Below are 27,485 nucleotides of genomic sequence, written 5' to 3'. Positions count from 1 at the left end.
ATTTGCAACTGAAGACTGAAGAAAAGGAGGAATTATACAAAGTAGGGTGACATTGATGACATCACGATGAGACCAAAATCAGTCGAGCTGTTTCTGAGAGCAATTTCCATTAAAACACCCATATGATATGAAAGCCTGATTGTTAAAAATTGGTTATTTGTGGGGATAGAAAACACACATGGGAGCCCCAAAAACACAAAAGAAATTGAAAAAGTTGAATTTTATGTTATAGGTCCGTTAAGCGTTTGTATTAGTCAAATGTATTTATCCATAATACTGCATGTGATGCTGATAGTTAGAAGGGGGTAGGATGGAAAGGCTAAGCTTGAGAAGGTCAGAGATGTGCTTTAAGCCATAAACACAAATGCACACACTTCAGATAGACTGTTTGTTTTGTTCCTTTTGTTTTTAAGATACCGGTATACAAAGTGGGAACAATCCAAGCCAGCAGCAGGCAAAAGAACACAGTGACAATGATAACAGACCATTTCAGAGTCTCGGATGACCTCAAACATACAATATTACTGATTATTAAATGCTAAAATAATCTTAAATTATGTATCTGATATATTCATCCTAGAGAGGGCCAGCTCTAGGCTGAGCCCTCTCCTCACTACAAAGTGATGATATATAGGTCAGATTTTCCATTGAAGGCAAGATAAACCAGGATTTGTACTTGAACTCTGAAGATCTCTCAAGTGGTTGCAGAGATGAGATGTTGCCCTCTGGTGGATTTAATTGTGAAGGCTGGGACACTTAATTATGGTTCATTTAAATACCCATGGGAAATATATACACATAGATTATGGCATTGGGATGGGACAGCAAAAGTAGTTAACATAGCATGACATCACACCACTTTATCTATTTATATCATATATGTTGGCTTTTCAAACACAGCAGATCGACAAACTCACAGCTGGTCACTTTGTTCAAATTATCTTCCTTTCTTTTTTAGGTATTGTCCATTGTCATATGCATTGCCACTCACTCACTCACTCACTCACTCACACACACACACACACACACACACACACACACACACACACACACACACACACACACACACACACACACACACACACACACACACACACACACACACACACACACACACACACACACGCACACACACACACACACGCGCACACACGCACGCACACACGCACACACGTACTAATGAAAAAAATAATGTAGAGGGGGGCCGTTCCCAACCTAGCCTTCCCAACCCGGCGTAGAACCAGAGCCATGGCCCCGCCCCCAAGTACCACAGGTTGAGAAAGAACGCACTAACCAACCAATGACAACGCGATCGTCCCTTCGGGCTATGGGACCTAGAAGATATTGACGTTGAGGAGGCCTATGGGGAGCTGATGGGGAGCCTGGGAGGAGGTTACACAACATCACCATGACTCACATCAGCCGAGCCTCTTCCAGAAGTTTCCCTGGTTGGCCGCTTGGCCACTCACTGTAGCATCTGTCCTAAACAGAAGAACAACAACATTTAGGAGGCCTACTCGGAGTCGGAATATTATTTACGCTGATCATCGTCTTAGCATATCACATAGCAGTATTATTGTGACGTTAACAGATTAACAGATATAGCGTTTAAAGTAGGCTAAGTGCCACTGCCAGCAGTAGTAACCTCTGCTGTGTAGCTTCATAGCATGCTATAGTCCGCTAACTTCAGCTAGACTGACAGCTGCGTTTGACAACACGGGAGGACGTGCTTCAGGAGCAATCAGGAGTTGTGACACTTGACAAACAATGATCTTATGAAAACGAAGAGGAACTTAAGGTTGTTGTCATTGTAATAATGGGTAAGGATTATTACAAAGTGTTGGGGATAGCTAAAGGCGCGTCTGAAGAGGAGGTGAAGAAGGCGTACAGAAAGCAGGCCCTTCGTTATCATCCCGACAAGAACAAGTCCGCCGGAGCGGAGGATAAATTCAAAGAGATCGCCGAGGCCTACGATGTGCTGAGCGACGCCAAGAAGAAGGAGGTCTATGACCGATACGGAGAAGAAGGTAATTAACTGGTTTTAAATCTATACGTGTCCATCCGTGAGTGTTGTGGTTTGGTTAGCATACAGGATACAGGATAGGTGGGCATCTGGGAAGTGGGAACCTCCATTTATAATGGGATTGGGTTATTTCATCCAAAAAGAGTAAGACTAATGTCAAGTCAAGTATACATGACGTGAACGTGCACAATACATCATCAGATTAATTGTATGATATCCTACAACTGCTTGTTTATGGGCCCCATAATGACTGGGTTTGTAGTTATGGAGCATATTTGCTGTGTTCTGATGTGGTTCATCCAAAATATACTTTACTTAAACATTTCCAAATATATAGTTTTTCGTAATTTATGGAAAAATACACAATTTAACATCGAGGTGCCCACTCTGCTCTTCCTTGGTGCCCGCCTATCCTGTAACGTTACTTCGTTCATCGCCAATGTTGTTTTATTTATTTTATTTGTTATTTTAATGCCATTTTAAAAAACGTCTGTCTTTATCAGTTCATTGTGCTTCAACAATCAAAACTGCAGGTGGTATCACTCTCTCAGCAAGAGAATATACTGGAAGCATCATGCTCTGCCTGCTGTGTTCACTTCAAATCCCTGTTGGACTCTGGTTTAGCAGTAGCCTTGGATCAAGACTATCATAGATTTCGTTATCGAGTCTGACTTTCGTAACTAACTTTACAAAAGCAAAAGTCTATTGATAGTCTTGAGCCAAACCTAGTTGAGCAGGTTACAAAGTTTATAAGTGTTCGATTTAAAGGCATTTAATCAACGGGATGACACTATAGGGATGTATTTCATGAAGTGTGCTCTGCTATTCCCAGCAACGTCCATATCTATCATAAATGTATTCTATCGAGTCTGACTTTTACTTCCGTATTGAAAGTCAGGCTTGAGAAAATACATCTGTGATATTTATCTCATTATGTCCATATTATCCCCTGTGAAAGGTTTTCATTGCATGGTAAAGAATCATTGACTTTTCTGTGCATCTGTCCCAAACCTCACTGGCACTGGCCTGTGTTCTCTTTCCCATCAGGACTAAAGGGTCCTACCGGTGGTGGTGGTGCCGAAGGTCACAATGGTCAAAGCTACAACTACACCTTCCACGGAGATCCCCACGCAATGTTCGCAGAGTTCTTCGGCGGCCGTAGCCCGTTCGATCAGTTCTTTGCACGAAACGGGGACCACAACATGGACATTGACGACCCCTTTGCGGCATTTGGCATGCCGGGGGGCATGCAGGGTATGGGAGGCTTTCAGACTCAGAGGTCTTTCAAGTCCCAGCCCGGAGGCCCCCACAGGGGCCGTGAGAGAAAGAAGGACCCGCCGGTAGTCCACGAGCTGAAGGTGAGCCTAGAGGAGGTCTTCTCCGGCTGCACTAAGAAGATGAAGATTTCCCGCAAGCGCTTGAACCCAGACGGCTGCACGGTGCGCAGTGAGGACAAGATCTTGACGGTGGACATAAAGCGTGGCTGGAAGGAGGGCACTAAGATCACCTTCCCCAGGGAGGGCGACGAGACGGCCACCAACATACCCGCAGATGTGGTGTTTGTGGTTAAAGACAAGCCTCATCCGGTGTTCCGGCGAGAGGGCTCGGATATCATTTACCCTGCAAAAATATCTCTCAGAGATGTAAGTACAGATAGTTTCCGATGCCCATAACTTGCATATTGGTCGATACCAACTACCGGTCCGATACCATTGTGTATTTTAAATTGGGTTCCACATAGTTACTTGTCCACCACTGATGATTGATCAGAGTTATCCAAACATCAGTGGTTCATCATCATCATCCTAAAATTGTCTCTAACTTTTGTTGTCTTTTTTTCCATCAGGCGTTGTGTGGCTGCACAGTCAGCGCCCCCACGTTGGACGGCAGAACGATCACTGTGCCCTCCAGAGACGTGATCAAACCTGGGATGAAGAAGCGCTTAGTGGGCGAAGGGCTGCCCTTATCCAAGTGTCCCGAGAAGAGGGGCGACATGGTCCTGGACTTTACAGTGAAATTCCCTGACAAGTTGGGCCAAAGCACTCGTGATGCTTTGAGAGATATCCTTCCACCATGAATGAAAGAAAAAAAAACTGGTTTAGGGAGAGAGAAAAAGAAAGAAAAAAGTCTAACAAACACAGAGATAGTCGCCGTCGGCCCACATTCCTAATGCCACTTCTTGTCTGTCTTGCGTTGACTAGCCCTAAGCCGAGAGAGACTAGTTGGATTTATATAACGTTATTTGAAGTACTAAGTCGACATTCTTTACCAAATCGTATCAAGTCACTTTACTACAGTCTCATGAGACTCTGAAACTAGGGAAGTGGCAGTGAAGTTGTGCATGTGCAATTGTGCATTGAACTTTGGTTCTGTCACGTGTATGTGTCAGGTTCAAGGGGAGCTTATGCCTCTTGTAACCACCCATGGGCTTCACATGTGATCTCTTGTAGTTTGGCTGTCCAACCTGGCTCTCACACTGTTTTGAAAGTGCTTCCAATGCAATGGTTGTAGAAACAACGATACCTCAGGTGCAGTGACACACGTCTGAATGTAGCGACGCATTATTATTCAGCATATGTTTTTGGTTACCAGTATTATTATGCAGTGAGAAGTATGTGACTCAAGTACTGGGCAGAAACCTAAGACATAGCGTGCTGAGAATTCAGACTGAGAATTGTCTTTCATCTTAAAGGTATAACGAGTACTATTTGTTTTGTTCTGCCCTGCTCCTGGCTCAATGAAACCAATATCACACATCTATTTCCCAGAAACGTCCCAAATTATTATTTATTTAAAGGAAACCGGTACAGTATTTCTGCTGACAATGCTCTATTGAATTTTTGATAGTGAACAGAGAGACACGAACGATGGGAGCGAGAGGGCATTCACATGAAACAAAATGACTCTGGTCGGATTTGAACCTGCGTCAGCTATGGAACTTACTTCAGCCTAGTATGGTTTGCGCTCTCACCAGGTGAGCGACCAAAGCATTAGCAGAACTGAGCACCCATCTATACATTATTTTTATTTTAGAGGAATCTTAGGGAAACAAATTCTGTGCCAAATAACATTGTCTAATTAGTGTGAGTGAGTGAGTGAGTGTGTGTGTGTGTGTGTGTGTGTGTGGGGGGGGGGGGGGTTGAGACATACGTGCATCTAAAAGTATGTACAGTATATAAATGCATGGGTGTTGTTAACCTCTTTTGACAACTATAAACACATGTTATTAATTTAGTTTCTGCTCCTTTACTTGAAGTTGCATAGTTTTCCATATGCAACATTGTTACATGTAACATGTTCATTTAGAACCGAAGAGGGATAGGAAATGTAAGACACAGAGCTGAACAGAGACGTGCAAAATATAGTTCTCAAGCTAGAATCGAACCAGGGACGGGAAGATTATTTAATCTCGACTACGCATTGGCATCTGATTAGCATGCCCTGACTTTTCATTTGCACTCCAATCCAGTGTAATTTTTAGATCACACTTTTTTCCCTTTTAAAAAAAGAATGTTCTGTGAGAATCTGGTTCCAAGGCAAGCAAACTTAAAGCTTTAAAAGTCATTTTTAAAGCTGTGAAATTAGCTACCTTTCATTCGTTTGGAGTCTCAAAGTTCTGCAGGTCTTTGTTTATTCTTTCACAAACCATAACCGTACTTTTGCAGTGATGGTTTTATCTCTAGCTAATTCTGTTGTCGTTTCTGCTCCAGAAATTACATGTTAAGATTATTGTGATGAATGATAATCAAAATATGCTTAAATCTTAAAATGCCAGTTTTGTAGCATTAGCACTAGCATCCCTATTCTGAGGAGAAATGTTCGGCAAAAATAGTAAAAAAAAAAAAAATCGGTAAAGATTCAGCAAAAATAGCAGATCTACAAGCTCACAATGCGTTGTTTGTGAGGTTGTAGATGTACTTTAGATGTCATAGGTGGTACTGAATTTGCAGCTCAACAAAAGCTTCTTATAGTGTATGACGGAGGATAATTTCATGACAAATTAAAATCTCTGCGATACGATTATTGTCCCATCCATAGTCACAATTAGCCTGACACTCATTTAGCTTCACATTCATTATTCTGAATCGCCAGAACATATTTTTTTTTAATGGGCGTGACTAGCGATTCAGGCCTGGAGCCAGGCTAAGTCACAATATTTGGTGTCGAGTCGACCATAGTTGAAGTACTTCAGTAGACTATCTTGTCTTCGTCTGAATGTCGGAGAGGGGCAAAGAACCCTGACAGTCACTATTTGGTCACTCCTAATGGAGTCTTATGTTTTATAACTGACCTGAACATGGTTTTACCATGAATGTAGAGATGTGTAATCTCTGATGTTTACTTTTTTGTTTTAAAGAAGGATGTTTGCTTTTATTTTATTTTATTTTATTTTTGCAAATGTTCCCCTTTTTATGTTAAAGTGAAGATTATTTAGTTTTTGCCTATTGTTTGTGTTTTGAAATGTTTGGTGGTATATCCTATATTTTGTTTCAAACCTTGTAGCTTTCATTATTCAATTACAGATTTTTGAATAAATGTTTCCTAAGCTGTGACAAATAACTCCAAGAAATTAGACAAGACAAATATGTAATAAACTGAGTTAATAGACACTAACGATGCTTTATGACTATATGTACCCCCATTTTAGTTTTTTGACAAATGGCAAAAATGAAATCCTAGCAGTTAAGCAGTAACCGTTGTCATGTGAAGACCGAAGACAACATTGTCTTCTCACCTTTTAATAAAAAGAGGCCATTACTTTGGTGCTTTTAGACAAAAATAATGTTCACATGCAACCAAGGGTTTCTATAATCCTTAATATTTTGTTTAATACATTTTAACTACAGTAAAACTGTTCTAAGGGCTTCTCTGAGTCTGCATTGCAGTGAGTAAGTAACAAAAAATCACACCTGTGTGAAGTGAGGGACACACAAAGCTCCTTAATGGAGTGTCTGCAGACAGTGCAGACACACTGCACCACAAAAATCATTTAATATACTGTAATACATTTTGTGTGCAGTGTGCTGGCTTGTCCACTAGGTGGAGGTGTGCACCTTGTTCTTTTTTTAAAGAAAGTACCATCAGCATCAAACCAACGGTTGAATCTAAATCCCATAGCCCCGAGGGACAGTCTGTCAGCACTGTGACTGGCTAGTTGGTTGCCCGGCATCAGTAGCTGGTCTGGCTGAATTTACACCTCACAGATTTATTACACACAATCACACAGTGTGAATCTATATCATATCTAGACACAATATTGAAACTAAAACTGTCTTTATCTATGCTTTGAGGTTGGCGAAGGGTGACACTGACACATATATTGTCATTTTATATTTAAGTCTTTACAGAATAGATTACACATTTGGACAAAGTTTTATGTAATTCACAAACGCCATTTAAAAAAAATGATCTGGCATCAGAAGAACGTTCACTTTAATGTCAATACTCAGGCTGTATAAAGTGTATAATATCTATGAAGCTGAGCAGCTGTCTGGCTTACATACCAGCCAACGAGAGAGCGACCCCGTGCTCTCGAGCAATGGGATCAGGGCTATAATGTGTTCACCACCCAGGCAGACTGACAGCAGCTGAAACGGCGAACATACCGATAGATTGCTACCTTTCTCCTTTTTTAACAACTTCTCATGGAAAGAACTAGGCCACTTATCCACTTAAAAGTGTCATAGCAAGGTTATAAATGTACCACAATAACTGACGTTTTCTCTAAACGAGGTTTTGGTTCTCTATTCGGAAGTCACGTTTGTAGGTCTACCAACTAGCTAGCTGCTTGGCTAACTCCTGTTCTGGTAAGAATCATTGGCCTCCACTTCACAATTAGCTTGCCAATTAGCTCAACGTAATAATATTAGCAATTAACTAATATTGGCAACTGAGCAGCTGTTTAGTCTTACTGAATAGCAACGTTAATGAAATCATAAGTCGGATGGACTGTCAATAATTTGAACTTGAAGCTAACACCATAGCAAGCAACTAGATGGCTTGTAATTCAGAGTAGTGCTACTAACTAATGTGTTGTTACTAACTTAGTTTGAAACAAGTTGGTTGTTTTTTAAGAACTAATGTTGACTCAATATGGCTGACTTACTAGGTGTTCGTTCACTACGATTATATTAATGCAAAAATGTCTTTAATAGGATGATGACGTTAGCACACATTTCCTCTGTCTTGATTTGCCTGTATAGGATAGCATATCATGGATGTATTTTATAGTTTTTGACATCCATATCTGATATATGCTAATGTAAAAATCGATCAAATATATCTATGATAGTCCTGATCCAAGGCTAGCTGTAGGGTAGCTTCAGGCGCTTATATCTTTATCAAAATCTTAGTGTGAAAATACTGAATTCTTATCTCCCTTCTACCTTTCACAGCAGGAGATAACCCATGCCAGGCTGGAGAGTTCCTCACGTCTAGTTATGTAAGTGTTGCATTGGTTTCTGAATCACCAGTTGTGTTTGACAAACCTTTACATCTGTACCGAGGACGAAGACTCCGGCATCATCTTGTCTGCACAAGTGTCAGATTTGGTTTGGCAAACGTTAAAACCTCTGGCCAACGACACCACAGTGCACCTCCTCCTCTCCCCTGTCTCCCCTCGGTCTGTTAACTCTAGGATTACTATGCCTCTTGGTCTGGGCAGAAGGAAGAAGGCATCCCCGTTGGTAGAGAACGAGGAAGCGGAGCCCATCCGTGCGGGTCTCAGTGTCGCAGGTGTGTTTCCGAATCCACACGTCCCAGACTCCTTCTTGCTCCTAAACTGTGTTCATTTTGAATGGTTGAATGGTTTTAAAGTAGACCACACAAATGCAACTCAATTTGTTGCATTGGTGTGGTTTACTTTAACCCATTCTGACCTGAGATCAGATTCATACGAGGTTTCCTCTGGACACACACCGGTCTGACGAACCCATTCTGACCTGAGATCAGATTCTAAAAATGTCAGTCGATCTTCGATTTCTTTCAAAAATAGCAGACCTACAAGCTCGTATCGCGCCACTCGGTGGCGCGATATGAGCTTGTAGATCTGCTATTTTTCAATAGCTAAAGCACGACATGATGCCAACACCAAAATGGGTGCCCGGTCAGAATGGGAACAGTTTTGTCCCAACCCGACCCTTTGGTGTGGTTGGGCTTTAGACTAACATTCTAAGATTAGACTAAACTACACAATTTCAGATTACTAAACTAGGGCCAAAACTAGCCCCTCTCGGGACCCTCCGTAAAGCTTTTCTGAAATTCGGACTTCCCCTTACGTAGGGTCCCTGTGCATTTCTTCCACGCGATATGGTAGGCAGATGTACATACCCTCCGTCCAGGGCGTGCTGCGGCCTGGTGGTGGTGGTGGTGACTGGTGAGATGTTTCAGAAGATGCATAAAACTGCTATAGGAGACAACGGAAACGTGAGAGATTTTTTGCCCGTTTTGGCGCAGATGTTTTTTGTTTTGCCCGTTTTGGCGCAGATGTTTTTTGTTTTGACCGTTTTGGCGCAGATGTTTTTTGTTTTGACCGTTTTGGCGCAGATGTTTTTTGTTTTGACCGTTTTGGCGCAGATGTTTTTTGTTTTGCCTGTTTTGGCGCAGATGTTTTTCTTTTGACCGTTTTGGCTTCTCTCTTCCTCACTTCCTTGACTTCCTTATTGACTTCCCATTGTACCGCCTTCCGCACCGAGAGTGGCTAGCTGAGACAGAGCAGATCAGAGGCAGGAACGTAGGGACGTGCAGCTAGCCACGGGAGGCGGTACAATGGGAAGTCAATAAGGAAGTCAAGGAAGAGAGAAGCCAAAACGGTCAAACATACTTAAAGGAGAATTCCATACTAAAAGGCTTTCTTACCTTTCTTTGTAGTTGTTATGTCCCCATCAAAGAGGTCCAGGTGTTATTTTGTGCAAAAGCTCCTTATTGGCTATTTCCCCTACCATAAGCCCTAAATTAATTGCATTGAATTGAATGGGATGTATGCAGTGTTGTGCTAATTCGCTTATTTCCATCGAAATAAGTAGTAAAGTGTGCCGCTTGGGTTATTATTTACATTATGAATAGAGGATATATACAAAAAATATATAATTTTGAGCGATGGAAATAAGAGAATTAGCACAACACCCCATACATCCCATTCAATTCAATGCAATTAATTTAGGGCTTATGGTAGGGGAAATAGCCAATAAGGAGCTTTTGCACAAAATAACACCTGGACCTCTTTGATGGGGACGTAACAACTACAAAGAAAGGTAAGAAAGCCTTTTAGTATGGAATTCTCCTTTAATGGCATCTGTGCCAAATACAATTTCTCTCACGTTTCCGTTGTCTCCTATAGCAGTTTTATGCATCTTTTGAAACATCTCACCACGCAGCACGCCCTGGACAGAGGGTATGTGCATCTGCCTACCATAGCGTGTGGAAGAAATGCACAGGCACCCTACGTAAAGTGAAGTCAGAATTTCAGGAAAGCTTTACGGAGGGTGCCGAGAGGTGCTAGGCCAAAACTAAATGTGTTATTCAAAAGACTAAGTCAGACTCAAAATGAACACTGCTCCCAAACTGTGGAACTGCAGACTCGCTCCCAATTCTGCCAACACTCTTCGATTCACCTCTTCAAACTCCACCTTAGCCCGTAACACTAGCCTCGACGACCTTGCAAGCTTATGAATGGCATGTTATGTAGACATATGCCAGGTCGTTGTTGACCGTGTGTGTGTGTGTGTGTGTGTGTGTGTGTGTGTGTGTATTATAATACTGTTTAGACTGATGATGCTGTAGGTTCTTGGTAATATGATCCCATATTACTATTTCTATGCATTTGATGTAATAATACCTTATGTTGACTTGCTCTGGATTAAAAGTGTCTGCTAAATGCCTTGTAAACTGTAGACGGTCTGGATGGAGGCGTGGTGGGTCTGGGAGAGGGCGCCACGCCCGAGGGCCTGCCGCCTCCACACAGCAGCCTGCGACCGCGCCTCATCTTCCACACCCAGCTGGCTCACGGCAGCCCCACGGGACGCATCGAGGGCTTCAGCAACGTGCGCGAGCTCTACGCCAAAATCGGGGAGGCCTTTGGGATCTCTCCGTCAGAGGTGAGTCAGTGCATGGAGGTTGTGTGTGTGTGTGGTCGTATCATGGTATTCATGTTTCATATGATCTATAAATCAGTGGTTCACAATCTGTGGGTTATTAATTTTAAGACCTTTTTAATTCCTCAAAAGATGGAAAAGAAAAAGACCATTATTGCATCAAAATGTATTGATCGACAAAATACACACATATATATATATATATATATATATATATACACACACACACACACACACACACACACACACACACACACACACACACATATAACACATATGTGTAACACAAACACACGCAACATAGAATACAATTTGTTAAATAATATATGAATTAAAGAGGCTAAAATTGTGAAAGTAGCTGATCTACAAGCCGATCTACAAGCTCACAGTGTGTAGATTTGCTATTTTCACAATATATCTGTGGAACCAAGTCAAACAAAACGTCATGCCTCGGCTCCAAGTGCTTGTCAGTTTGCTTCAGTTGATTTGTTTGGGGTATGTTTTAATGCACAGCTCCTGACCAACACTTTTTTATCTGTGTGTTGTCTGTTTTCCAGGTCATGTTCTGCACACTGAACACCCACAAGGTGGACATGGAGAAACTGCTGGGAGGTCAAATTGGGCTGGAGGACTTTATTTTTGCCCACATAAAAGGCCAGAAGAAGGAAATAGAGGTTTTCAAAGGGGAAGACGCTCTAGGCTTGACTATCACTGACAACGGAGCCGGCTATGCGTTCATTAAGGTGAGCATTATTCAACCTGAACCGTGCACATTGATTGTGGCTAGCTCTTGTATCGTCGATTGAAAAGCCATTACTTTACTTGTGGCTGTCTAACCCATTCTGACCTGAGATCAGATTCATACGAGGTTTTCCACTGGACACACACTGGTCTGATTAACCCATTCTGACCTGAGATCAGATTCTAGAAATGTCAGTTGCTCTTTGATTTTTCAAAAATAGCAGACCTACAAGCTTGTATCGCGCCACTCGGTGGCGCGATATGAGCTTGTAGATCTGCTATTTTTCAATAGATAAAGCATAACATGGGTTACCAAAATGGGTGCCCGGTCAGAATGGGCTAAACCCTTGAGACCTGGGGCTGATTGTATGAATGTCTTTTAAATCAGTAGTTATCACACTTTCAAGAGTGAAAATAAATTATTGAATTGATGCAAAAGTACAAAACAAAAAAGTATTTCATTGCTACGGTAGGTAATGAAAGTATTCCATTCATTTATGCCAGGTGCGGTGCGTCTGTCCAGTCCAGTGTAACTCAGTCGCCTCAGGAAACAACAGTGTGTTGACAGAATCCATTTTTGGTTATTGGCTAATAACTCACGGATTAAAGTTCTCAGTCATTTGGAATTCCGTAGAAGCCAGCATGTCGTCTATAAGAATGTTGCGCAGATCTACAAACTCACAACAGAACGGGTCGCTCTGCGACTTACAGTAAGCAAGAACAACACAATACATCAAATACATTAGAAATGGTCATCTAGGATAAAAAGCAAGCTAAGAACCTAACATCCGTCTAACGGTAGAATATCTCTACAATGAAGCTACTTTAAATACATTATACAATGCTATGTTTACAAAATAATGCTATCTAGAGTTTTCAGCGTGCTTCAGCATTCTGAGTTTAGCTGTAAATGACTGTGCGTTTGTTTATATGGCTGCTCTGTTGGATGCAGCACAAAGGCAAGCAGCGCAGCAGGTGCTCTGAGCCTGTCATTGAGCTCAGTGGTCATTATCCAGAAATAACACACCGCTCTGAATTCAGTGATTGACCAATTAGAGTCAAGCATTCAACCGAGCCGTGTCATAGGTCAGATTCTCACCTAATACTTCGGTAGACTCGGTCGGGTCCGTATGGGCGGGGAAATTGGGATTCTTGCATATTTTATTGGCTGCGGTTTGCCTTCACACTGTCATTCGCAGCAATTGGAAACGCAGCAGGGGGGACCTTTATCAATGTGTTCCATTCATAAACTATAGCCTACACAGTGAAATCTATGGTGATAAAATTACACTCATAACGTGCATGTGTCGTGCCGTCTGGGACCCCCCCCCCCCCCCCCCCTCTCTCTCTACGCACGCAGCCGCCACACACTGTTCTTTTGGGCATGCAGCACAGCGCTGCATGAGCGCACTGATATAACTCCCCAGTCCCACACAGTGACAGCACTCCATGTTTACGGCACGCACAGACAGACAGAATATTATGTAGGCTATAATACACTGCAGTGTTTTTATGTGTTTTCTTAAGCAATTGATTAATGTACTCCTCCTCATTTCGATCAGGGCTTCAGTCTCCTCATTCGACCACGTCTATCCACAGTAACGGGACATCTTTGCGCTGCGTAAAATATGCCTTCTCCGTCTCCAACTGTGTTCAGCTCCTCACCCGCCACATTGTTTGCTTCATTTCCTTTATTTACTGCGGATTGCATTCACACCTGCACCGAATCGTAGTCAAGTGCGATTCGAAGCGAAGCGAAACCCACGTTTTTGGGCGGAGTAAAATGCGGTTATTTGCTGCGCATTAGGATTCGAATGAGCCTTCACACCTGCCAAACGAAGCGCACTTTCTGACAATGCGCAGCAGGATTCGTTTTAATCGCAGCAAAGCTCTCTGGTATGAATGTGACCATAGTCAATAATACTGAGAGGTGGCTGTTGTAGAATGTATATCGTGACTATATCACGGCTATAGATGATTCTGACACAAAGCGTGTGTCCATAGTATAGTATGATATATTTTGGCCTTCAATTTATTATTGATTTGACAGCAAGATTCACTCACAGTTTTAAACAAAGGACTTGGTTAGCATGTTCAATCCTCTCAGGCATAGTGTAGCCTGAGTGTGATTGTGATTTTTCAACAGGGGGAGAAGTGTATTGAAATGGGGAGTTCCAATTCAACTGTAAGTTCACATAATAATGGAGCTCTCCTGTTTTTCAGAGAATCCGAGAGGGCAGCATCATCCACCAGATCCAAGTCATCAATGTGGGGGACATGATAGAGTCGATCAACGGCCACGGCCTGATAGGCTGTCGACACTACGAGGTGGCCAAGATGCTGAAGGAGCTGCCCAAGGGGAAGGACTTCACCATCAAACTGTGGGAGCCTCTCAAGGCGTTCGGTGAGTGTGAGCGAGGGGGAATCTCTGAGTCGTCTTAACCACCGGGGGCGGCGGGGGCTCAGGGGTCGAGTGGCTGGATGGAAAACTGCGAGGTTGCCAGTTCGAACCCGGGCTCCCCCAGAGTCGGTGTCGAAGTGTCCTTGAGCAAGACTCTGAACCCCTAATTGCTCCTGATGTGCTAGTTGGTGTATGAATGTGTGTGTGAATGGGTGAATGTAATGCATAATGTAAAGCGCCTTGGATAAAGGCGCTATATAAATGCACCATTTACCATTTTTACTTTAGCACTATTTCATACTTGGGGATAATTGAAAATAAGACAATCTCGTTAACAGTACAAGATCACAATGCATTGTAGATCTGTAGATTGTAGAAAAATCTTAGGATGCCGGGGTGAAAGTGGCTAATAGATGTATAAAAGAAAACGTATAAAATGGCGGTGGTATGAGTTGTATGAGGCTTGGACCGTGACAGTGCTGTAGGGGAGTGGTTCTCAAAGTGGGGTTCGGGGACCCCCAGGGGTCCTTGAGGGAGTTCCAGGGGCCCCCACTAAATGATAGATAGTATAGAGCACCGAAGTCCTGACGTAACTCGCTCATCCCTTCGATTCCCCTGGTTCGCGGAAGTAATTTCTCTATGGAGAATAACATGGGGTGATCTTAATATCGTCTACTATAAGCGTTGTGGTCCAAAAATAAACAAGCTGTCTCGGCGTTATTGTCAGGGAGGTGTCTCTGTATCGTTTGCAACAGTCAGTCACTCATATATGATACAGTCTGCTTCATTGAAAATGTAACTAATTCAGTAGCAGTAACATTATCGTTTTCTCTCAGTCAGTTGATTCTTCATATCCATATGAGTGAAACGGCCCGGGTGACATGTTTATTTTTCAAACACAGTTGTTATATGAGGCGATCTCAAATCGCCTCAATGGGGATTACAATGCAACTAAACAAATACATGAACCTGGGGACAGACGCCCTCTACTGAAAGTGACGTCAGACTTCGGTGCTCTATAGGGGTGCAGTACTTAGTTCAGACTAATCATTGGTCCGACAAACGACAGCCTACCTCAAACCCTAACCTAACCATAACCAGACAGGCAAGCACGGGAGCAGCGCATGTTCGAGCAGTTCCCGCATGTCGGACTAATGCTCCGTCGGAATAACGTGCAGATCCCAGATAGTATAGGAACCAAATGTACACTCTCAGAGTTCAATTAACATAGATTTGACTATTTTTACAATATAAATTGGGGTCCCAGAGATATAAATGCCATTAACCCATTCTGAACGGGAACCCATTTTGGTGTCAGCATCATGTTATGCTTTAGCTATTGAAAAATAGCAGATCTACAAGCTCATATCGCGCCACCGAGTGGTGCGATACGAGCTTGTAGGTCTGCTATTTTTGAAAAATCGAAGAACGACTGACATTTTTAGAATCTGATCTCAGGTCAGAATGGGTTCATCAGACCAGTGTGTGTCCGGCGGAAACCTCGTATGAATCTGATCTCAGGTCAGAATGGGTTAAATGGGCTGTAGCGTAATGCATGTCAAACTGGGGGTCCGACCTTGACATGAGAAAGTTTGAGAACCACTGCTGTAGGGTCTTCTGAGCTGACACGGCTCTGTGTTGTCTGTCTCAGACATGATAGGCCAGAGGTCTGGAGGCTCCAAGGCGGGATCGGGTGGTCAGCTCGGGACGGGCAGGGGGACGCTGAGGCTCCGCTCCAAGGGTCCCGCCACCGTGGAGGAGCTGGTGAGTGTGTGCCGAGCTGGTTAGTCTGTTGTGTAATGATCGGTCGGTATGTTATTTTTAGGGCCGGGACTAATTGCGATTAATTTAGATTAATTAACTACAGAAAAATTTATCGCGATTAACTACAGATAAATTAATCGCACCTTTTTTTTTTCACCGCGGAACGTTTCTCACTGGGCGCTTTTCTATAGTACTGAAAACTGGAAATAATAAAAAGTCACCCCATTTTGTGTTGCCTAGAACTGGAGGTCTGACAAAAAACAGTAACAATATGAAGTAAGTACAGCTTTGTGATGTCACTGAGATGTACTTGTTACTGTTACTATTTTTTTTCAGACCTCCAGTTCTAGGCAACACAGAATGGGGTGACTTTTATTATTATTTCCACAACAGGTATATTAATGACAGTAAAATGTTGAAAATGAGTGGTATCCTGTAGTCACGATTCGTTGATTCACTGGGATACCAAAAAACATTTAAAAAAAAAGGTTTCTCGCTGTTCTCGGGTTGAATATTGATATGCGATTAAAATGCGATTAATCTAGATTCATTAATCGCAAAGCCTCTGATTAATTAGATTAATTTTTTTAATCGAGTCCCAGCTCTAGTTCATAGCTTCATATTATATCTGAACAGTGTTTTCCTTGTCTCTAGCCCTCTGCGTTCGAGGAGAAAGCCATTGAGAAGGTGGACGATCTCCTGGAGAGCTACATGGGCATCAGAGACAGTGAGCTTGGTAAGTCTGTGAAAATCAAATAATTTCCATAAATACTTAGTAGTGAAAATAGCAGATTTATACAATGACGTGTTGTTTGAGCTTGTAGATCTGCTGTTTTCACTAGTTTGGGTCCCGGTCAAACGTCTCAATTTCTCTTTTGGGTAGAGGCTAAAAGGCTTTGGAACCAACACAGTAGATCCTACATTCACTAGAAAGAAAATGATGAGTCTTAACAGCACAATTTTCATTATGCTTTGGCTTCATGTTCCTTCGGCCTGTTTCCCTGTCTTGTCTGTCTGCCAGCGGCCACCATGGTTGAGCTCGGGAAGGACAAAAAGAACCCAGACGAATTCGCAGAGGCTCTAGACGAGACCCTGGGAGACTTCGCCTTCCCGGATGAATTTGTCTTTGATGTGTGGGGCGCCATCGGCGACGCCAAGGTCGGGCGAGTGTAACCACCATAAACAGGACGTGGACCTCTGTGTGAGTGTGTGCACGCGCATGGCACGCTCGCTCGTGTGTGTGTGTGTGTGTGTGTGTGTGCGCGCAACACTCAACAAAAACAGCACTGCTAGGAATCACTACACTACCGCCATGAGTTGCTTTTGTCCCAGCGCACTCCTACCGTTTTGTTTTAGACTAGATCGTACTCTGTGAGACTCTTCTTTGAGACAGGGGACTCTTTTTTTTTTTTTTTTTTATGGTAGAAGCTGACTGCGATCAACAGAAGGAACATTCATCCTGTAAGACCGTTCAGTGCAAATGAAAAGACTTGAGGTATATTCAGGCATTAAGTGCTATTACATGTCTTCAGGGTTTTTTCCAGGAATTCCTCTTTTGACCACGTCACATGATGAACCTGCATGTTTTTATGTTCTAGTTGTCCGCCGTGCAACAAATAGAGCACAAGTCTCCAATGTGAGTGAACTGAGGGGACCATGGCTTACACGAAGCAAATCTTTGATATTTACTAAATACGAAGGAATAAAAAAAAAAAAGATTGACCACATTGCACTGTTGCACTGCGCTGTAAAAATAAACACTGTACATTAACCTAGACAGCAAAGCAGCAGCAGCTACTACACATTACAACAGTCGTTCTCAACCTGTGGGTCAGGACCCCCCCCCCCCGACCCACTGGGGGTCCCCAGATGACAGTGAAGTGACCATTTCAGGACATTTAAGACATTATTTCTTTATCTAATAAAGAAAAAAAAGACCATAACTGCAACAAAAATAACTGAATTGAATGTCGACTCTCAAGTCCCAAGTTCTTGGGTGGGGGTAGTCCCCAATACAATTCAAATATGATTATTTTGGGGGGTGGCGGTCTGAAAAGGTTGAGAACCACTGCATTACAACTAGGGATGCACCGATCCGGCTTTTTGGCATTCGATACCGATTTCGATACATGGGGGTCCATTATCTGCCGATACAGAGTACCGATCCGATACCCCCCACAAAGAAACGTAATAACCTATTAAGCTGTATGCCTCACTGTGTGGAGTCTGGAATCATTATTTTGTGTAAGGCAACATCAAGGCTTGACTTAAACATTACTTTCCCAACTTTGTAAAACTAAATGTAACAAACACAGATATAAATGCACTGAATTATTTATTAAATAACTGTGCCACAATTAGACCAGGTTAATGTGTGCGCAGGCTAGCCTGGCTGCATTCCACATGTTATACTGTCAATACTACACTGCTGTGTCACAGAGGAGGTAGAGTTGTTTTCATACTGTAATTATCGGATCGGATCGGATAATGGATCGGCCACCGTTCCGATACCCGATCTAGAATTTTAGCCTCTATCGGCGCCGATCTCCGATATGATTATCGGATCGGTGCATCCCTAATTACAAGAGGTCTGCATGGACTGTTATGTGCAGAGGTATGGATACAGTGTTTTACAGTGTTGTCCTGGACCACTTTGTTTTACAGTTATGGATCATAAGTCTTGTAAGCATGTGGCTATTATGTTTTCCGTCATAATGAAGGTCTGTTGTGGGTTTTTACCTTTTAGGTCAATGAGCTGTTGTGATGTGAAAGACCATAGTAATCATAGTTCGTACGTAGGTCAGCGTCTGCTAAATCAAAGGTGTTTTTTTCACTATTAACACTCAAATGCTGCAATGAAGCTAAATTATAGACAGCGTTATTCAAGTTTCTAGTTTTTACAGAAATGCCATGTCAGTATTAAGAGAATCAGTGTTATATTTCCTTTTTTTGGAAGGATTTCCCATGGTTTTATGTGAACAAAATGTAGGAATGATGCCTGTTTGTGGTTTTGTGCAGAATTGTTTTTAGTGTTTTTGCAATATTGTTTTATATTAAATGATGTAATGTTTAGTTTGTTTTTTATAAAACCAAGAGAAGGGTTGTATAAGCAGCAGGGTGGTGTCGTGTGGTTGAATCCGTTTTGGTTTTAACCCAATCTGACCTGAGATCAGATTCATACGAGGTTTCCGCCGGACACACACAGGTCTGATGAACCCATTCTGACCTGAGATCAGATTCTAAAAATGTCAGTCGCTCTTCGATTTTTCATAAATAGCAGACCTACAAGCTCGTATCGCACCACTCGGTGGCGCGCTATGAGCTTGTAGATCTGCTATTTTTCAATAGCTAAAGCATAACATGATGCTGACACCAAAATGGGTGCCCGGTCAGAATGGGTTAAAGGACCACTTCACCACTTTTCAACCTATTTTCATATAATAGGTCCTCACTAATAATCATGAAAAAATTTTGCAATCATTTCCTACTCAGTCTGTGTCTCATAGGAGGGCTGTGGGCAGTTCTGAAACTGTCTTCCAGTGACATCATCGATGGGGAATACAAGCTAATAGAAACTGCAGGCTTTCTAGTCCTGAAAAGTTGCAAAGCGAAAATGGAAGCAATCGTTCTCACAATAATGAAAATCTAAATATTTTTGCCTAATGATGATGTCATGTCACTGGAAGACTTCTAAACTGCCCACAGCCATCCTATGAGACACAGACTGAGTAGGAAAATGATTATTAGTGAAGACTTATTATAATGAAGATGGGTTGAAAAGTTTAAGAAACAATCTTCCTTTCACTCTATCCTAATGCAATATATATTGTAAACAAATGAAATAAACAGGTGGTTATTCCGGGGAGTAAAACACGTGCAGTGTTAACCGCATTGAATTTCCAAGGCAACCAGTCTTCTCTCCTACAACTAAGTATTGTCAAAACAAAAATGTTTGCAGCATACCTTTTTGTCGTCCTCTTTCAGTATTCCCCAAGTATGAAGAAATTCTGTGGTTATTGGGATTGATTTTGTTCTTTGATGCTGATGAATGGGGGATATGTCTATGAGACAGATGCTATAGAACACTAACGGACACTGACTGAGAAACATTATTTTGACTGCTTTCTGTTACACTGTTGTCAATATCCGATTATGACAATACTAATGACATTGATCAAGGAATTTCTTGTCTCTTCTTTGTTACATGGTACATTTGCAGTGTGAAACCAGTGTAGCACATTCTGAAATATCCAATTTGAAAACTTTGTGTTTGGACTATGTGTTAGCTGAGAATGAGGTGCATTCAGGTCAGCTCAATGTTTTCCCCACAGGCTAACTCAATTCTCGCTCGTCTTGCCTAATGGAAACAGAAACCTTACCTCCCGGACTGTCTGCTATCATTCGTAGAACACAACCTGAGTGTGTTTGTGTGCCGAGTGTTATTTATCAGAATCTTGTTTTGCTCCTGAAATATGTATGACTTCTAACTGCTAGAGCGTTAAATCGCTCACTTGTAGTGTCAACGGTGCATAGGCGATACTGTAATACGATATACTGTTCTTACACTTGATATGCTTAGTTAGCGCCCAGAAGGTCACTGATCGGTCTCACTATCAGACTTTGTAGGCCTTTGTTTGTTGTGTACATTCGGCAGTACAGCGTTTGAATTAAAAAAAGTGTTTCTTTACATTCACAAACCGTATCAAAGTCTACTAGTCTAATAGCTCTGGTCCATATAGCTCTAATCCCTTGCAAAGGCAAATACATTAGACAAATGCATTCGAGCTATGGACCAGAGCTACTAGTCTAATAGTTGTCAGTTGAGATGAGAATGATAACTACTGATCATTGTTTGGGTTTCTTTTGGGCAGAGTTACCGTGTGGCGGTTCCCCCACTGTACTGTACTGTACTGTACTGGCACACCTGAAATCATCATATATACAGTTGTGAATGTGTGTGTGTGTGTGTGTGTGTGAATGGGTGAATGTAATGCACAATCTCTGTAAAGCGCCTTGGATAAAGGCGCTATATAAATGCACCATTTACCATTTATTTACCATTTTACAGTTAATATGTGTGCGTGTGTTTGTGTACGTGTGTTTGTGTGTGTGTGAGGTTGCGCACAGGTGGTGAAAAACAACCATGCTGTTTTCGTGCTCGGACGCACCCAGCCACCCACCCACCCACACACAGCTCCGTAAGGAGACCACTCAAAAAAAGGACTGTTGGCTGACTACTGGACTCTGACAACAGTGACAAGGTTTTAGTATGAGTGGCCAGAAAGGAAAAGGGCTGGCAACACATCCCCTATTTACTAGAGCTGAAGTAAACCTGTTCTTCACGTCTTTCTGTTGATCAATATCCCCTGTCCTTTACTGTACATACTGCAGTCACTTTGCTCTTCCCTCACACAGCAGTCGAGTCTCTTACCCTGCTTACTTCTGCTGAAAAAGACCCACCAGTAAACTTCCAACAGGAACCCAGCCATGGCGTTGCGCCGCCCACGTGCGTCCTCCCAGCCCGGGAAGCCTTCCTTCCTCCAGAGTCCCAAGATAGCTGCGGTCCTGCGTCCGCGGGCCGCTTCCTCACGCTCGGGCAGCCTGGAGGACGAGCTGTCCTGCCCCGTCTGCTGCGAGATCTTCAAGGACCCTGTGGTGCTGAAGTGCAGCCACAGCTTCTGCCGCGACTGCCTGCAGCAGTTCTGGAACAAGAAGAAGGCCAGGAGAGAGTGTCCCGTCTGCCGGAGGAAATGCTCCCTGACGGAGCCCACGGTCAGCCTAGCCCTGAAGAACGTGGCCAGCTCGTTCCTGAAGGAGCAGGAGCTGGAGCAGGCCGCGGGCACGGCCGGCGGCATGATGGGAGGGGGCCCAGCGGTGGTGAGGTGCCTCGCACATGGCGAGGTGCTCAAGCTCTTCTGCCTGGACGACTCGGAGGTTCTCTGCCTGGTGTGTCACACCTCCAAGAGACACCAGGGCCACAACGTGTGTCCCTTGGAAGAGGGAGCTCACGACCTCAAGGTGAGGCTCTCTGCCACTCGTTCCAGGAAGTCTGTAAGAGGGTCTGTGTGTGTGTATCTGGACGTAATCTCTCAAACGTCTTCTTGTGCATATTGCCAGTAGGCCACAGAAGTACCTCCACAATTTGTTTTTCCTTTCACATGTTTTACATTTTCTTGGAATATTTATCTTACACTTTATAATGGAATTCAATGGGGCTCTGATTGGTCTGAAACCTTGCCCACATTTGGAGTCACTGACGTACTGTATAGACAACTGGCATACTGTAGATGAGTGAAACAAAAGCGTAAATCTGCAGAAGCTGTGATTTTAAGTATGCTAGCTGGGAACCAGAGCCATTGGTGACCATATAAGCAGGGTTCGGTTCCCATGGTCATGATAATTCCTGGAAATGTTTTGAAATGAGAAAAGCGGTTGTCCAGGCCTGGAAAAGGTTTGGAATGGAATGAAATGCTTTGGAATATATTTGCATATCTAACCCATTCTGACCGGGCACCCATTTTGGTGTTGGCATCATGTTATGCTTTAGCTATTTAAAAATAGCAGATCTACAAGCTCATATCGCGCCACCGAGTGGCGCGATACGAGCTTGTAGGTCTGCTATTTTTGAAAAATCGAAGAGCGACTGACATTTTTAGAATCTGATCTCAGGTCAGAATGGGTTCATCAGACCAGTGTGTGTCCGGCGGAAACCTCGTATGAATCTGATCTCAGGTCAGAATGGGCTAATATATATTCCACCGGTTGGGAACCGGTTCAGTTCAGAATCAGTTTTAGTCCATGAGCCAGACCTCCAAAATTGGAACGTTAATTATGAATTGAGCGGGCAAAACCATACCTATATTAAATTGTTTATAGGATCGTATATTTATCCCATTCTGACCTGAGATCAGATTCATACGAGGTTTCCACCGGACACACACTGGTCTGATTAACCCATTCTGACCTGAGATCAGATTCTAAAAATGTCACAGTCGCTCTTCGATTTTTCAAAAAATAGCAGACCTACAAGCTCGTATCGCGCCACTCGGTGGCGCGATACGAGCTTGTAGATCTGCTATTTTTCAATAGCTAAAGCATAATATGATGCTGACACCAAAATGGGTGCCCGGTCAGAATGGGTTATATATAATTGATAACCCTTCCACAGGAGTAGCTTTTTTGCCCACTCAATTCATAATTAATGTTCCAATTTTGAAGGTCTGGCTCATGGACTAAAATCTGAACTGAAGCGGGTGGAAAGGGGGTCATAGTGTTGTGCTATTGATTTTGTGAAATACCTGTGGCCTAATCCATATACAGGAGGTCACATGACAAAAATAATAGATATACAAGCTAACATGTTGCATGATTGCATCGTGTCGTGATATGTTAGCTTGTTGATCTATGTTTTGTTTTTCCTTTGTCTCCACTTTTACATGATTGTACATTATTGATGTGTTGTTCTAATCTCGGCACTGCTGAAAAAGAGGGTCCCAGCCCTCAGTGCTTTCTCCGAGAACTAAATAAAGGTTGAAATTAAATCTGTTCTTTTTGCCGCGTGACACCTTCGCTCGAGTCTGTCTTGGAGCATTGATGGCAAGAGCCTCATGCTATAGGCCCAGAAATGGGGTAAAATAATTTGAAAAAAATATGCAAATGTTTTGAAGTCATTGTTAAAAATGTGTGGGAACCCAATTGTCTTTAGATGTAGCATTCTTAAATTATTTCTCCCTCTCTCTGTCTCTCGTTCTCTCTGTCTGGATAGGAGGAATTGAGGAAGGAGCTGATTCCTTTGAAGAAAGCCCTGCGAAGCCTGTATGAGGGCAAGCAGGAGTGTGATGACACAACCGTTCACATGAAGGTATCAATAAACACGATGTTGTAGAATATTGTAGAATACCTGCATCTCTCAGCTCTGACATTAAGGCACATACACTCTTCGAGGAATGTGTTTGCAAAACTTGTTTTCAGGAGAAATGTTATTAGATTCTGTGACATGGTGTACTGTATTGTTCTCCCTACAATACATAATGCACAGTTCTGTTTATTTAACCCATTCTGACCTGAGATCAGATTCATACGAGGTTTCTGCCGGACACACACTGGTCTGATTAACCCATTCTGACCTGAGATCAGATTCTAAAAAATGTCAGTCGTTCTTCGATTTTTCAAAAAATAGCAGATCTACAAGCTCATATCGCGCCACTCGGTGGCGCGATATGAGCTTGTAGATCTGCTATTTTTAAATAGCTAAAGCATAACATGATGCCAACACCAAAATGGGTGCCCGTTCAGAATGGGTTAAATGCTTGTTTGGGTTATTTTGTAAATGTATGTTCAATATTCCATGTATTCTAGCTGCTATATTATTGCTACGTTTTTATTTAACCATGCAACTTTCACCATGCACATGAAACTGATTCCATACCTGCGGCTATAGGTTTTTAATAGCTGGTGTTTTTCACTTTAACCATGCACATGATACTGTGATCTACAGATTTATTTTATATACCTATACCTCCTGCTTTTCTACAATATATATCTGGATATGTTTTCAACCTGGGCAGGAAGCATTTCTGCCTCATCTAGCCATTGCTAATGTTTAATCATGCACCTTACAGTAGGTACACCACTCTTTGGATGTTATTCTTTGACTGTGCCTTCCTGCCATTTTTGTTCGGTGTTCCTTTCTTTATTCATGGCTTCATCACATCATAAATGTCATTTTACATATATATACACTTTTGCTAAGTATATGATTTTGGTTGTTTTTGTGCCATTTTCTTTCTTTCTTTCTTTCTTTCTTGCCTTGCCTTTACAAATGTGAGTACTCTTTCCACTGCTGGTGTTGTGACAATATAAAGCTGATTGTGGTGTGTGTGTGTGTGTGTGTGTGTGTGTGTGTGTGCGTGCGTGTGTGTGTGTGTGTGTGTGTGTGTGTGTGTGTGTGTGTGTGTGTGTGTGTGTGTGTGTGTGTGTGTGTGTGTGTGTGTGTGTGTGTGTGTGTGTGTGTGTGTGTGTGTGTGTGTGTGTGTGTGTGTGTGTGTGTGTGTGTGTGTGTGTGTCATGTAGAACCAGACGCAGGCTACAGAGATGCAGATCAAAGAGGAGATCGAGCAGCTCCGGCGGTTCCTCCAGCAGGAGGAGACTGCGAGGCTGGCCGCCCTGAGGGAAGAAGACGCGCAGAAGAAACAACAGATGAAGAAGAAGACCGACGGCGTCACCAAAGACATCATCACGTTCTCTCAGGCCATCATCGCCATCGAGAACGAACTTGCGTCTGACGATGCTCAGTTTCTTCAGGTAAAGGTGCACTAAACTTTAGTGAACTTGTTTTGTTAACATATACGTAGGTGTTAAATTGCTCTATATTCTGGTAATCGTGGCTCTGGAGTGCGGGTTCAATAACAGGGGTCTTCCTGACTGCAGGTCTTTAGTAAACAAAATATACATTTGCAGGTCAGGATATCGCTCTTATACAATCAGGAGAGAGAACTCATACAGGATTCAAAATAATCAATTTGAAGTGATGAAACAAAGAACATTTATTTTGTACTAAACTAAAGAGCTAGAGAGATGGGGAGACCGTTACTGAACAAACACAATGATTGTTACTATTGACATGTAGATTTAACCTTTTAACAAAAATATAATTTACATGGCATTTAATAGTATTTCTCATTGTTGATTTTCATCTGACAAAACATATGCTCCTTTTATGATTTCAGAACTATAACAATATCAAGAAGAGGTAAGTTTTATCCCAGTACAATTATTTTTAAACTTCCAAGACTACGCTGCAAGTAGTAGAGTGTTCATTTCACTCTGAAGTTGTAAAAATGGACCCACAGATTTCACTGCGTACGCATGTGCCTGACACCCATGTGGGATGTTATTTCCACAGAGCACAGATCACTCCGAAGGAACCAGAAAAGCTACCTGGAGTTCTTATAGATGTGGCCAAACACATCAGCTCCTTAAAATACCAGATCTGGGAGAAGATGGTGGACCTTGTTCAATACAGTAAGCAGCTCCCCCCTACTCTAGTATGTAATGGCTGGAATACAAGGACGCTCGCCCCCAAAACACGCTCGCCACGGGTCAAATCTGACGACCTCAGAATGGTCACCACCAGGTATTCCTAAAACGTAACCTCAGGAAAACTATGGCTAAAACTAACCTTATTCCTAAACGTAATCTCAGGAAAACTATACCTTAAACTTATTCCTAACCTTGTCCTCAGTAAATGAATACAAGAACCACTCGGAGCGAGCTGGCCCCAAAAAAAAGAATGTTGGCGAGTGGGTGAGCCTTCTGGCTATATGTGTTTTTATTTAATTTACATGACTATGTAAAAGGACATTTCAGGACTATTCTAACAACGTCTCTCCATCCAGCGCCTGTCAGCTTGGACCCCAACACGGCGTACTCCTGGCTGTCCCTGTCCAAAGACCTGACCGCCGTGGCCAACAGTGGCTCCGTCCGGCAGCTCCCAGACAACCCCGAACGCTTCGGCCACTTTGTGTTTGTGCTGGGCTCCGAGGGCTTCACAGCGGGCCGCCACGCATGGGAGGTGGACGTGGGTGACAAGGACGACTGGATGCTGGGGGTGGTCAAGGGCTCCATCAGCAGGAAGGGCCGCATCTCCGGGTGTCCCGAAGGAGGCTTCTGGATGATCACCCACTGCGAGGGCGAGTACTCGGCCATGACTCGGCCCAGCACCCCGCTGGAGCTGAAGGGGGAGCTGACCAGGGTGAGGGTGCAGCTGGACTACGACTCCGGGGAGGTCACCTTCTCCAACCCGCTCAGCATGAGCCACATCCACACCTTTCACGACTTCTTCACCGAGAAGATGTTCCCCTTCTTCTGCCCGGGAGCCAACATAAATGGGAACAACCCTGCGCCCCTTAGGATCTGCCCGGCTAAAGTGGCTGTGTGGAATAGTGCCACCTGGTGAAATGGATGGATTTAGCAGGCAGTGCTTGTACATTCAATGAACTTTAATTGTAATTGTAGTATTTGGCGTGTTTTAATCAGTTGCAGTGACTCGCACAACAAATCTTGATGAAAATGAATCTTGAACCAGAAGTAATCAGAAGTACACAGAAGATACAGCAGGTTCAAATCTCCCCTTTCCTTGAATTCACCCTTTCACTGTCTTCCGACTCACTGTCTTTTGATGATGTGTCCTAAGTGTTTTTCCTACATGTAATTTGGTTCACTGTGTAGCCCCTTAATCTAGTAAAAGGCTAATTTTATTTTATTGTATTTATTTCATTTATTATTTATATCCTTTACTACCTGTTTATTTTATTTTATTTTATTGTTTTTTGTTGTTGTTTGTTGTTGTTGTTGTCTTGTTTTGTGATGGAACCGGGGAGGGTGGGGTATATGTGGGGTTGTTTGTCTACAAAAATTGAAAATCTTATAAATAAAGTTATATATATATAAAAAAAAATAAAGT

At 42.8% G+C, this 27,485-nt stretch overlaps 3 protein-coding genes across 3 annotated transcripts; all 3 read left to right on the top strand.

Moving 5' to 3' along the window:
• The first annotated feature begins 1,445 nt into the window (after positions 1-1,445).
• Positions 1,446-6,637, top strand: dnajb1a (DnaJ heat shock protein family (Hsp40) member B1a). The gene is made up of 3 exons (XM_083780769.1): positions 1,446-2,027; positions 3,071-3,666; positions 3,870-6,637. The coding sequence occupies exons 1-3, from the start codon at positions 1,817-1,819 to the stop codon at positions 4,098-4,100; spliced, it is 1,038 nt and encodes a 345-aa protein (XP_083636895.1). The 5' UTR covers positions 1,446-1,816; the 3' UTR covers positions 4,101-6,637.
• Positions 6,638-7,601: 964 nt separating this feature from the next.
• gipc1 (GIPC PDZ domain containing family, member 1) lies at positions 7,602-18,094 on the top strand. Its single transcript, XM_083780512.1, has 8 exons — positions 7,602-7,830; positions 8,419-8,758; positions 10,916-11,118; positions 11,673-11,858; positions 14,080-14,260; positions 15,909-16,021; positions 16,676-16,757; positions 17,043-18,094. Exons 2-8 carry the CDS (start codon positions 8,668-8,670, stop codon positions 17,192-17,194), a joined length of 1,008 nt encoding a protein of 335 aa, XP_083636638.1. The 5' UTR covers positions 7,602-7,830; positions 8,419-8,667; the 3' UTR covers positions 17,195-18,094.
• A 3,044-nt stretch (positions 18,095-21,138) lies between these two features.
• On the top strand, positions 21,139-27,461 carry LOC310869675 (E3 ubiquitin-protein ligase TRIM35-like). Its single transcript, XM_083780510.1, has 6 exons — positions 21,139-22,039; positions 23,787-23,882; positions 25,094-25,324; positions 25,750-25,772; positions 25,926-26,044; positions 26,419-27,461. Exons 1-6 carry the CDS (start codon positions 21,509-21,511, stop codon positions 26,976-26,978), a joined length of 1,560 nt encoding a protein of 519 aa, XP_083636636.1. The 5' UTR covers positions 21,139-21,508; the 3' UTR covers positions 26,979-27,461.
• Positions 27,462-27,485: the final 24 nt, after the last annotated feature.

Source organism: Protomyctophum parallelum (assembly GCF_964188405.1).
Source record: "Protomyctophum parallelum genome assembly, chromosome: 13".
Lineage (NCBI taxonomy): Eukaryota > Metazoa > Chordata > Actinopteri > Myctophiformes > Myctophidae > Protomyctophum > Protomyctophum parallelum.
This window is presented reverse-complemented; position numbering and strand designations above follow the sequence as displayed.

Bases quoted from the DNA above. Each gene is read 5' to 3' on its own strand.
- gipc1 (XM_083780512.1), top strand. From the start codon at position 8,668: ATGCCTCTTGGTCTGGGCAGAAGGAAGAAGGCATCCCCGTTGGTAGAG. The intron at 11,119-11,672 runs GTGAGTCAGTGC...TCTGTTTTCCAG, and splicing joins TTGGGATCTCTCCGTCAGAG to GTCATGTTCTGCACACTGAA. The intron at 16,758-17,042 runs GTAAGTCTGTGA...TCTGTCTGCCAG, and splicing joins CATCAGAGACAGTGAGCTTG to CGGCCACCATGGTTGAGCTC.
- LOC310869675 (XM_083780510.1), top strand. From the start codon at position 21,509: ATGGCGTTGCGCCGCCCACGTGCGTCCTCCCAGCCCGGGAAGCCTTCC. The intron at 25,325-25,749 runs GTAAAGGTGCAC...TTATGATTTCAG, and splicing joins ACGATGCTCAGTTTCTTCAG to AACTATAACAATATCAAGAA. The intron at 26,045-26,418 runs GTAAGCAGCTCC...CTCTCCATCCAG, and splicing joins GGTGGACCTTGTTCAATACA to CGCCTGTCAGCTTGGACCCC.
- dnajb1a (XM_083780769.1), top strand. From the start codon at position 1,817: ATGGGTAAGGATTATTACAAAGTGTTGGGGATAGCTAAAGGCGCGTCT. The intron at 2,028-3,070 runs GTAATTAACTGG...CTTTCCCATCAG, and splicing joins TGACCGATACGGAGAAGAAG to GACTAAAGGGTCCTACCGGT. The intron at 3,667-3,869 runs GTAAGTACAGAT...TTTTTCCATCAG, and splicing joins CAAAAATATCTCTCAGAGAT to GCGTTGTGTGGCTGCACAGT.